General features: G+C 41.1%; 1 protein-coding gene and 1 long non-coding RNA gene across 4 annotated transcripts in view; both read left to right on the top strand.

The window, feature by feature from the left end:
* The window catches only part of aqr (aquarius intron-binding spliceosomal factor), a 54,074-nt gene extending 47,497 nt beyond the window's left edge, over positions 1-6,577 (top strand). For 2 of the 3 annotated variants that reach the window (XM_026151598.1, XM_026151599.1), the window contains exons 33-36: positions 772-857; positions 3,811-3,985; positions 5,212-5,322; positions 6,156-6,577. In XM_026151598.1, the coding sequence (XP_026007383.1) occupies positions 772-857; positions 3,811-3,985; positions 5,212-5,322; positions 6,156-6,422 (639 nt within the window). In that variant the 3' untranslated portion in view covers positions 6,423-6,577. The remainder of the gene's footprint in view (positions 1-771; positions 858-3,810; positions 3,986-5,211; positions 5,323-6,155) is intronic. The other variant, XM_026151600.1, reaches the window with a different exon arrangement.
* A 2,204-nt stretch (positions 6,578-8,781) lies between these two features.
* LOC113011893 (uncharacterized) lies at positions 8,782-10,889 on the top strand. The gene is made up of 2 exons (XR_003270623.1): positions 8,782-9,010; positions 10,261-10,889. It is a non-coding gene; the product is annotated as an uncharacterized LOC113011893 (long non-coding RNA).
* Positions 10,890-12,457: the final 1,568 nt, after the last annotated feature.

Below are 12,457 nucleotides of genomic sequence, written 5' to 3'. Positions count from 1 at the left end.
TCATGAAAGAGCTTATGAAGTTGGAGCATATTCCATGTATACACTCTCCAACACTGTCAAGGCTGTGCACACTCAGTGTAGGTAGTACAGTATGAAAGTTTTCACATTCTTGCATCTCATCAAGACCAGTCCTTGTATCGAGTTTGAAGTGCACATGCTTTATGATAGCTTTATTACATAAAGTAACATGACTGACAAAGTCAAAACACAGCACAGTTCTTTATGTAGTTGAATAAGTACACTTCTCAGCAAGACAGGATTACTGGGGTATAAAAGCAAATTGGCTGACACGGGTTCCCTTTTGCTTAGAAAAAAAAAATTCCACAGAGAAAGCCACTTCTACATTTTCTGTCTCCTTGAAATAATCTCTGATGCAGTCAAGTAGTCCCCCCTCCCCCTCCCAAGTGGCCCTGATTCCCAGGAGACCAGGTAAGAGGCTGCTGGTGGCAAATGCCCTTTAAGCCGTATTAACCCTGCTGGCTGCCCGTGTGGCCCACAGCGATAACGGCAGCAACAAGAAAGTACCTTGCCATCTCTTAACGTTCACCCTCAAAAAAGAAAGAAAAGGCAAAGAAAAAGAATTTAAGACGGAAAGCAGTCTCGCTCATGTTTTTAAACATTTCAGCTAAATCCCTCCACCTACCTAAAATGCAAACACTCATTTACTTTGCAAAGCGTATCCGCTGCCGGAGCTTAGTTAGCATATCTTTGATATTTATGTGCATTTGTGTGTCGTGTTGTTGAATAATAAATATGTTTGTGTCTGTACAGATTACGACAGTGGACAGGTTCCAGGGTCAGCAGAACAACTACATCATCCTCTCCCTGGTCCGCACCAAAGCTGTGGGACACCTGAGGTAATTACTTCTTTGCATGCCAAGCAGGAAAAAAAGTATCTGATCCAAAATAGCCTTCAGCTCTCAGCAGCTATTCTGCTTTAAAATACTTGTGTAATATGAAATACACCTAAGATAAACATCCTCCAGGGAAATAACACTGCAGAAAAGCTGGCACTTAATTCTCGTGAGACAGCTGCTCTCAGGAGGCTTTCTCTTTTTGTCATGTGTAACTACTGAATAAAGTTTGCTGAGGGAAATAACAGTGTTGCAGTTTTGAGGTAAGTATGAGCTTAATTATGATGCAGGGAGGATAAAGGTGCTTAAGGACACATCTATGGAGCTGACTGTAGTTTTTGTTCCAATTAAGAGAAATAATTGTGCTCTGATGATTAGGTTGACAATAACTAACAAAGAGCTCAGTTCTGAAGGCAAACTGTAAAGCAGTCAGTATGATGGATAATCACTGCTCTGCGACACGCCTCTTCATGGCGTCTTCTTTCATTGGCAGCTTTGTTTTGTTTTCTCTCTGCTTTCTGTTCATTTGGCTATGGCCTCTTTGCCCCATGTCACTGAATTAATTTGTAGTCAAATGATCTTTCACTTCTCTGCTGCTGTGAGATTCCAACAACCAAGGGTTTTATACCAGGCATATGATCCACAGCACTTCTACTTGACATGCCGGCCGCTGGCTGTGATGAACAGTAGCTGCTGTTGCAGTTGCACTGCTCACAGCTTTATCAGAGAATTGGACAGTCTGCAAATTGGAACCCGAGTGCAAATTATAAGCCATTCCCTTTGTAGCTCTGTGCACCCCACCCATCACCATGGCCATTTAGCTAGCACAGAAAACACTTAAAAACTCTATTTTGTTCTTTCTTCATCTCACAGATGGAGCGATTAATTGATGTAGCTGAAAATGAGAAACTGCAGCTGACTACAGAGAAGGGTGCTTTATCTTGCTGGCAGTGCCTGCTCTCCTCTCTGTATCATTCATTTGATCTTGTCTTTGACTCGATATTACATCCCACCTTTTACACATTCTCAGTGTAGCAGTTTTTCAGTGCAGGGAGCGTACAATAGTTCTAGAGCTTCTATTCTCCTTGAATAAGACTTTTGGTAACACTGAGCTTCAAGGCCCTGAAAACCAAGCTGTCAGTCACTGATAATGTTTGTGGTTATTTCATATAAGAATGTTTGAATCAACCTTTTTGTGATTATTCTGTCGGGCTGCATCAAATTTCAGATTTGCTTTTTTAATTGTTAATATGTATTGTTAACTGTGAGGGATGTGAATAAGAAATCAACCACCATGAGTCAGTCAGAATAAACCATTAATGTAAAATATAACAGAAAATGTCTAGTTATGTCTGTTGCTATAGTTTTTCATAATGGTCATTCATATGTTGGCTTCCCTGACAGCTTGTGAATGGTCAGCTAAGTGGTTGAGAGAGCAGTGCTTCATAGGAGCTCCTAGTGCTGTTCATTGTGTTTTTCTTATAATGGGATCACTGCGGTGTACCACTGGCTTTTACCTCACAATCCTCCTCCCCCTCTCTCCCCTGCCCCTCTCCTCATGGCAATCCGCAGCCGTGACAACCACAGGGGATGCAGCTGACCATATGATGAGCTGACCCTCGCTTTGACAGGGGAAGCATTCCCGTGATACACACGGGCACGCTCACATGCAGGAGCACACACTTTGACAGGGCAGCACAAATTCAGAGATGCTCTGACATGCACGAACACACATGTGGGAACACACACCGTCCACTTTGCCCTGTCATGTCACAGCACAGTCCAGGTGGGCGTCTCTCCGTAGTGCCATGTCCACAGGCTATCGTGCTTCATGATTGGTTCATCTGCTCCACATGTCTGTGCTCATTGGTCTAGGCAGCGGTAGTTTGTCTCTGTGGAAATGTTTCATTTTGTACTGTGCCCCCATTTTTGCCTGAAATGTGCAGTAATTTTCACATTAATCTATAGGCTGCTCACGTTTACTCACTCGTACCCTGCACAATGGCTCCCATAAGCCTTTTTGTCATATTCACAGAACTCATCATGCATATTGCAAAGATTAATCCTCTTAATCTCATGAAGTGCTCAGGTGGACTCCACATTTCATATTTTTGGCTATACTTAAGAGTAGGCTATATAGAAAAACATGGCTGTGTGTCTTATTCATCAGCATCAAAATAAAGACTTTTGCCAGAGCTGTTTGAGTAAAAACAGCTTCTTCCTCAAATGCTTTCACCAATGTTTAATCTCACACCACAGACTTACAGGTCAGTTAAATAGTTACATGTTTTTTTTTATAAGCAAATTTAACTGTGCAGATAACTGAGACAATATAAGGATTCAATAGGTTCAAAGGGAAACCCCTTGTAAATGACTCATTCTGTGGTGTTTACAGTTGTCCAAATCTTCTCCCTCTCCTCATGTATGTGTGTTTTGTATAGAATGCTAATGTACAGTATAGTGGGATGTGTACTACGAGCAGTGTTTTTGCAGGGGAGCAAAGAGACAAGTATTTTGGCTAGTACAGCAAGCCAGAGAAAGCTCAGAGAAACGACTGCCTCTGTCCTTAATCTCTTAATACTACTTGATGGCATAAAAAAGTAACCTATTCCACCTACCCTTTCCCGTGCTCTCCTACCTCTCTGACTCCTTGCCTGCAGTGCTTATCCATGCCCTTTGTCTTCCATTTCTGTATTTCTCTCTTATCCTCAGTATTTTTCCCACTTAAGTAGTGCCGCTTATCCTTCACTAAACCTCTTTCCTCGTACACTACGGTGCCTTTTCTTCTCTTCCCCTTCAACCATTACTCGGTTCTTTCACTGTGATCTCTTCACTTCAGTTTTTGTTTTTTGCCCCTACGCAGGATCTCTTCTCCTCTTTACAGTTTCACACATTTTACCACCACCCCTTCACGTCTTTTCCCCTCAAGTCAATCCTTTTTTCTGTCTCTCCACAGGGATGTGAGGCGTCTGGTGGTAGCCATGTCAAGAGCCAGACTGGGCCTGTACATCTTTGCCCGAGTGTCACTGTTTCAGAACTGCTTCGAATTGACTCCTGCCTTCAACCAGCTCACTGCCAGACCACTGCAGCTACACATTAGACCACACGAGTACTACAACCAGGAACAGCCTGTAAGCAGTCATACCCATGCTCATGCTGATCTCATAAAACCTACCATATTAGATCTGCCCCATTATGAGATATTCAAGTGGGAGATATGCTGATAAGAACTGAGCTTCTTTCCCACGGTTCAGGCCAGTGCCTATTTCCATAAAATTCGTGCCGTCTTCACCATCCCACCACGTCATTGCCGCTACAGCCCACTGGCTCGGTCTAATTCCCCCCTTTTTATATTCAGAGTGGAATCTTCATTCCACTCAGAATATTGGTCCTCACTGGTCCCACTTCTTACTGCAGCTTTACCCAGTCTGGTAAGAGCATTCTGCAGACCAGCTGCAAAGATGAGAAACACAGTTATGGCTATAATTAACCTCAAAGGTCAGAAGACAAAACCACCGACTGACCAGCATGAAACGACCATTGTCTGGTCACAGTGTCTCACTGACAGGCGTGTTTGGCAACAGTGAGGTCTAAAATACCCAATAGCCTCTCTGACACTAGAGTGTTCATCCCCATGGGGGACAGTTCTTTCGGGCACACACATGTGGCCCCTGCTTAGCCCATCTATCTAGAGTCAGTAAACCCCCGCTGCTTACACGCACATGTAGATTAAAAGTCAGACTTTGTCAAGCAACACTCAACTGGAAGTGTCACGGGCTATTTAACGGGGCTAACTCAGAAGCTGCTATAAAAAAACAAAGCTGCCTAAAGCTTCATATGGAAACATACATATTCGATCTATAATCATATGCAGTTATCATATTCTCTCCCCCAGTGTTTTTAATGAAGGTTTTACTGCAGTGAAAGCACACAAAGTTAAACTGTGGAGTAGTATACTTTGACATGATGCCCCCAGGGCCTCTGTGGGCATCTCCCCTGTATTTAAGAGGCATCCGCCAAGCAGATTGAATATTCTGCTTGCCTCAGTCTTCAGTTTAGCCTGCAAGACTCTGTCTGCATACTAATATTATCAAATTAAAAACTCTGCATCCCCGACTTCTTTGGTAATACATGAGCAGTGATCACTGGAGAGGGAAATTTGTTTGAAATAACCAGCGGGTAGCAGTGGGCTGCTGAATTGTAATTTCCCTGCACATTTTACCTCGGATCAATACTTAACCAAGTCCGTGTGCCTGAAAGAGTGATCCCTAGCAAGACCGATAAAAGTTCTTCATTATAATTCCTCTCTGATCGCATCCTGGGCTGAAATCAAACTTCTTTTGTTTCTACCTTTCAGCGAGATACTTCTGGACAGCCTGACCAAATTGTGAAGAACATGCCGGAAATGGCCAACCTGGTGTATAATATGTACATGCACATGATCCAGACCTCCCAGCAGTACAGACAGGTAAAGACCACAAAGTGGACTGTGTGAAAGGAGCCATATAAATCAACCAGCAGCACACCTACTATGTTTATGATACTGCGATATCATAAAAGTTTCTTCTGTGATACACCTGAGGCAGTTTAAAAACTGGCAACCATCCTGCGTTGACACGCTTACAGATGTCATCAACTTTCCTGGCAGCTGTCAGCGCCTGTCCCCAGCTGCCATTTTTGTATTTTTAATCTTTAACTTTTAATGGAGTACAGTAAATAGGTCAGATGTAAGAAATGTAGAGAAGGAACGGGCTACACAGAACAATGTAGTTTTTCAACATACATTTATCATCATTTATAGAGAAATAATAGTAGATACTAAAAACATGTGTACTTAAAAGGAAGAGACATTTTATTATAAAGCTATCTCTATTAAAATACCCTCAACAAAGAATATGTTCCTGTAGATACACCTATATGTCAAACACTTATTTGCCACGCTGTTACGAACACCTAAATCCAACTAATGCATTTTGAGTGCTGCAGTAAATCCATGAAGATAGTGATGTTTATTTTTTCCTTCATATGCGTAGACGTGTGTAATGTAATAGACGTTTTAGAGGCTGCTGTTCATAGTGGTGTTCAGTGGCATTGTGGTAGACTGACAGGCTCTGCAAAAAGGACTTAAAGAAAATTGCAAAGGATGGACTCCTTGCAGGGTTTTTGTATAAGATTACATCAGTTTTGGCCGTGTGCTCTTTATAATCAGTTAGCTGAGTATATTTGACAATATAATGCCAAAAAAAGTGGAAATATTTTCCTTTGTGTTTTGAACATTTCCCTTTTCTTTTGGCTTCTCAGCAGCAACAGCAAGAACTGGCTCTGCCTCCAAAACAGACCCCAAAAGATGCTGGCGCTTTGTCGACCACTGCTACATCTAAGGAGCCACAGGAGGAAACCCCCATGGAGCAGGAAAACCCAGAAGGAACGGCGAGCACAGAGCCAAACTCGGAGGACGCCGGCGAGAAGGAAGGAAACAAGGATACTGACGGCCATGCTAAGATGCCAGAGCATCCTGGTAGAGACAGCGACAGCGATGGAGAGAGCGCAGATGAGCAAGAACAGTAGAACATCCTGACATGGGACTACCATAGAGGGAACAAGTGGATCCCCTGAAGAGAAATGTAGTGCTTAGTCACCTATTTTAAATCTGTTTTCTACTGAGAGAAGATCATTGTGATGTTTTGTTATTTTTTTCTAAAACATTTGATTTTTGTTACTATCAGTACTTTATTAAAAAAAATCTATTCAGACTGTGGCATCATCATTATACTAATACCATTCTATGGGTGTCCCACACACAACCAACACATACAGCTCTGTGCTAAAGTATTAATCCCCTCCTCATTTCCCCGCAAACATTTATATAAATACAGTATATAAGGCAAAAAAAGAGTTTGTACAATTCTAATAAGATTGAAAGTCAATATTTGGTATGACCACCTCTATTCTTTAAACAGCTTGAACTCACTTGCAATTTTTTTAAGTAGTCTCCAGGCTTCTTGAAGGACATTCAAAGCTCTTTGGATGTTGGCTGCCTTTTGTTCCATATCTGTCAAGATGATCCCACACTGATTTAATAATGTTTAAAGTCCTGGCTCTCGGGGAGGGGTCAGTCCAAGACTGATAGAAAAACACACAGAGAAACACTATCTTAGTGCACTGGCAGTGTATTTGGGATCATTATCATGCTGAAAAAATATGATATTTCCAATCACATACTTTCCAGATGGCATTTCATTGTGGATTAGAATCTGATGGTACTTTCCTTTGTTCAGAATTTCATCAATTTTGACAAAATGTTCAACACCACTGGCTGAAATGCAACTCCAAACCTTGAGAAGTCTCCACTGTGTTCTACAAAGGATGATCTGATATCCTCGTGTTGGTGTTGTTCCCAGACCATCATGAAAATGTTGTTCCAGGTTCAACATTGCAAGTGACCAATCACATTGTTGTGACGTTATTCCTTTGCGCGCCAAGCCATTCGTGCATTTATGAAATTCCAATGTTGCAAGGACAATATCAATTCTGCTTACTGTTTATGAAAGGGTTACGATTAGGGTCAGGGTCCGTTGATCGGTGGACAGAGGCGGTTTCACGCAGCTTAAGTACAGTTTTTTGTTTTACGCCGGTTTTTCCCGAAGTCGCAAAAGTATGACGTCACAACATTCTGATTGGTCACTTGCAACGTTGATCCTGGAACAACACCAACACGACGATATCAGATCAACCTTCTGCAAATGTCTGCAAACACTCACTGTTGTTCCCTTCCCTGATCTCCTCTACGTACTTAAAAGGATTTAAACCAAACATTTCACATGTTTGGAGTCATTGCTCCAAAAGACCTGTCGTCACTGAGTTTCAGTCCATTTCTGGTGTAATTTGACATACCTTAGGTTTTCCCCATTATTTCTCTTCTTTTAAAAGATGGTTTCTTTGACTGATAGAATCTCTGTCATGATACTTTTATATATTCATCTACTTCATTCTGCATAAAGTACAGCTCAGATTTCATTGGCTGAGCCTGTATCAGCAACAGAAGCTTCAAAAAAGCTCCATTTGTAGGTCAGTCACTATTTCAAGTTATCTGCCATTCATGATTTGTGCACTAACAGCAAAGTGTTTTCACAGCTGAATAAATGTTAGGGTTAACATATGATGACCAGATTGAAGAAAACAATCAAGCAGGCAAACTATATATGTTGACTTAAAACAGCCGGAACTTGGTGATTTAAACATCAATAAATTAATTAAAATGAAGAGGTTAGCACAGTCCACAACCCTGCAGGCAAAAACACAGACCGGAAATTAATTCACTGTCATGCACCAGAGCATTTTATTTTTATTGTTACATCATACCTCAGGCAGGTTGATGGAACAGGTCAGCTGCACAGCTGCTTGTGCCTGGGTTAGTTAAAAGACCTGATGGAGAACCATGTGTTGCTGGATGTGGAGTAACATCAGTGGAACTCAGTCAAGTGTGGAGCCATGAAACGTCTTTCTTATTTCCTGTCTCCTGAGTGCAGGGCACTCTGGGTTAAGGTATAAAGTAGGTATTCTGGAGTCATAAGACACGTGTTTCTGTTGGCTAAGGAAAGGATTAGAATGAGTGGTTAGATAAGAGGTTACCTCTGTTGGCTCAGGACTTTGGGCACATATAAATTGCTGAAAGTTTTGACATGGAGCCAACAACAATATCTGTGTACTGTGTCACATAAGGATTAAATATTTTATAGGTTTTACACTAAGAGTGAACAACTAGCCTAGGTGCAGATGTATCAAATATTCTGTTGCATTACCAGCTCCTAGAAACCCATGACACCAGGCATACTTTTCTCTTGAGTCACATGAATGTCTGCATTGTGTAATATCCTGCCTCTATTAAACTTCTGCTTTCAGCTTGCCTCATGAGAATCTAGTTGCCTGTGGTACCTTGTTGTAGTAAATTAGAGCTAACTGGTGGGACGTGGCTACTGCTCACACACACACACACACACACACACACACACACACACACACACACACACACACACACACACACACACACACACATCATCTCTGTGAATCTCCAGGAGGATCAGGGAGATTTTCTACAAGCAAGAAGGAAACCAGGTGCACACGTCCTCCAGAACCGTTCTTCTTTCCTGCTGAAGGTGAACATGTCTTTTGTACTCACACGGCAGGTATTCATTGGGTTAATAGCTACTTTGCAGAGCTCTCAATTCTAACCTTTGCTAAGGGCTGATTCATGAGTGAGACTAACAGCATGCAGTCGCACTGTGTTGAATAATCATTAGCGTTTTGCTGACTTGTAAGGTGAATTTAGAGGTTCTGATAAAATTGACATCTTTTAATAGGTTCAGATTTAGGGTGGTTTATTTGTGTTTGGTATTTGGTTATTTAAAGGTGCTTGTGATCAAATGTAACAATGCAAAAGCAAAAAAAAAAAAAGCTGAAGAAGAGGAATTTTAATTATTTTCACATCATGTTGCTGTAATCATTGTACTTTAGTGGTTCCTCTACCTCGTCTTTTTTTTTTTTTTTTTTTGTTTTAAGTGAGAGCGTTTACCGAAGCACGGGATCCACCATGGGACAAACTCGTGTTGAATCTTTAATCTACTGCCCAACACTACGTGACAGCAGTGTCACAACAGGAAATTACACATTACATAGAGTTAAGACAGCAAAGCCTGGAGGGGAAGAGGATCTGACCATTGTGTCTTAAACCTAAACTAAGATCAAGGAATCTGACAACACACAACACTTTCGCGCTCGTAAAACCATCAGTTTTACAATCTCAACTTCAAGGCCTGTCCTTGGGGCAGATCTTGTACAGTTTTATTGGACAAAAACATTTACAGCCTGATTGCTCAGGCATAAGATTGCATTTTGTAAAATAAAAAACTTTTCTCATAATTAGGTTTTTACACGTTTTTGCTGCTATACTAATATAAATCATCAAGTCAGATGTATGCACACTTTGCACAGTACAGTATACTTGTTATGAGTTATGATCTCTGCTGATCTGCTCATAGTGGCTGACTAATGTGCCTGCACAGGTCTTCAGCATTGTGTAAGTTTTGACCTCCAGTGGGTATGCAGATCTGGTGATTACTACCAGCTTAGCGTGCTTTGTCAAGACTGGTGCCTAATCCTGTACATACAGATCATTGACATGACACATTTCAATCTAATAATCTCCTATCATCACTAAAGAAGCACTGCCGCTCACAGGAAACACAGTAGCCACTGAGGTGACTGACCCACTATTGTATGCCATCTAAAGTGCTCTTTACCGCACAGTGTGTTAGAGCTGTTTAACTAAAGTAAAAGCATTTGCCTTTGGAAAGTGTGCCCACCTTGGGGGAAATCATCATTCTAAGCTTCTTCTCTTTTTTTCCAGACTAAGATGGCTACTTGCGGGTCATGTTTCTGGTGCATCATATGGCTCATTGTTCTGCTGTTCATTGGCTGGCCCATCAGCATCGCTTTAGGGGGTCTCTACGGCCTCATCAGCCCCCTCACCACCTGCCTTGGTCTGGACCGACTGTCTGATTTACTCCTGGAGGGAGCTAATGTGGGCAGAACCTGTGCCAATAACATGAGGCACAGCAAGCCTTTGTGTTGAAATCCATCCTGTCTGATCAGGACCAGAAAAAACAGAGGTCGAAGCCTTCACCTCAGGAAGAACTGTTAATGTCTGATTTATGTGGAGCTATTCCAGCACGACTGGTGCATAATTCCCTGAGAAACCTTCCAGCAACTTATGTCACAATAAGGTCCAGAAAGTCCTGGAAAATTGATTCCTCTCTCACTGGTAACATGTAATTAACTACAGATTTTAAATTTGCATGGGTTTGTCAGGAAGAAAATAGGCTTGCAGTGCATGGTCTGTGTTTGCTGTTTAATTCACGATGACGCTGCGTGGAGACGATAAGAACGAAAATGCCAATTTAACAATGAAAATATTTAGACTTGGTAATGTCTGTATGGAAATATATGGAAATGCGATTAAAACTGCTTTGAACTTGCCCTTCGTGTTTGTTAATTGACTTTTGGTGCACGTATTTTGAGGAAAATCCATGCCGTGAAATACTGAAAGTAAGTGGGGAGAAAGAGAGAGCTGCAGATTTGAACAGATTCATTTTACATTTCCTTCATTGAGTTTTATCTACCTGTGTTTTCACATTAGGGGGTCGCAGATGTTTGAGTCTCATCACAAAATTAATTAAATTGAAGTCAAGGAGACAATATTGAGACATGCTCTCTATGTCATGCCAAGCTCAACACAGCTTTCCACACACGATTTACTTTCCAGTTAGCTTTCTTCTGATTGGCTGCCCCTCACAAACAGTATGTATGGACAGCAGGTAAGTGGGGCTTTGGGGCTCGCAACCATTGCCATGTTGCTAATATGACCACATTAAGGATATCCCTTCTCTTTGACATCATACAGAGCCGAGACCTGTCTGTTTAATATGAGCTTCCACTGCTGTAAAAGTATGCATACGACAAGAAAATGAGGAAAACCAAAACGATGACTTTAAATGATTGTTCTGGCCACCTGGAGGCAGTGAAGTAAGCAGTACACACAAATATTAGAGTTTTTAAAGACATGTATATAGACATACTTTGTTCAGCCACTGTCAGCTTTATCCCTGTTTGGAATTTGATGGTCACTGTTGCACGATATAAGAATTTATTATTAGTAGTAAAAAACGTTTAGAGCACTTCTGATAACACAGCACCAAACTGACCACACTAAGTCAGCAAAACACTGGAAAAGCACTCAGAAAATAAATGTTAAAATAAAATGATTTACTGGCAGAGAGCTGCTAACCCTCGCACTTGCGGGTAGATCATAAACTTCTCTATCCGCTTCTCTAGTGTCAACTTTCCAGTGATAAATGGAGTGTTCAGAACCATTAGCTCAAAGATTGTCTAAGCTACTTCTATCTGTACTATTATTTCTACAGAGGAATTTGTAATAACTTTGAGACTGCAACTGGCACTGGACTAAACAATAAACTTGTTATGAAAGTTTTGAGGTTAAGGTTCAGTGTATAGACCCAATTTTCCTTTGCAAACATACATCTTAAGTAAACACTGAAAAGTTAAAAAAAAGAAAAAAAAAAAAAGAAAGGGAAAACTCTCCAAAGAATTACCGTCAAGGGGGCTCAAAGTGCTGCAGGGCTGAACAGGCGTTTTGACATTGTGGGGTCCAGTCTGAGGAAGTTATTGAAAATTTTAAAAGTGAAAGCCCAAAGGAAAACTTAAATGGTTCTCAGCCTGGCTTTGTGAGCCAATTATAATTAATCTGAGCTATTTCATCCGATAATTGGATAATGTGCTGTTTGCTGAGCTTTTTGGACTTCATGCAACATAAAGTCCAAAACTATTTTACGTGATTAAAGGCTAGAGCTAGGTCACTGGACATTCAGTATTCAATAAACACATTATCCACTGTATAAGATAAATAGAGCCAGGTGTTAGACTAGCCAATGTGAAGATGTTGATCTTGTTCAAATCTCTGTATTGGCAGAAGGCAAAAAAGTAACCAGTATGTTACTTTTCTTTGATTAATAACTTTCAGATAAAAC

The sequence above is a fragment of the Astatotilapia calliptera genome, chromosome 19, assembly GCF_900246225.1.
Source record: "Astatotilapia calliptera chromosome 19, fAstCal1.2, whole genome shotgun sequence".
Lineage (NCBI taxonomy): Eukaryota > Metazoa > Chordata > Actinopteri > Cichliformes > Cichlidae > Astatotilapia > Astatotilapia calliptera.
This window is presented reverse-complemented; position numbering and strand designations above follow the sequence as displayed.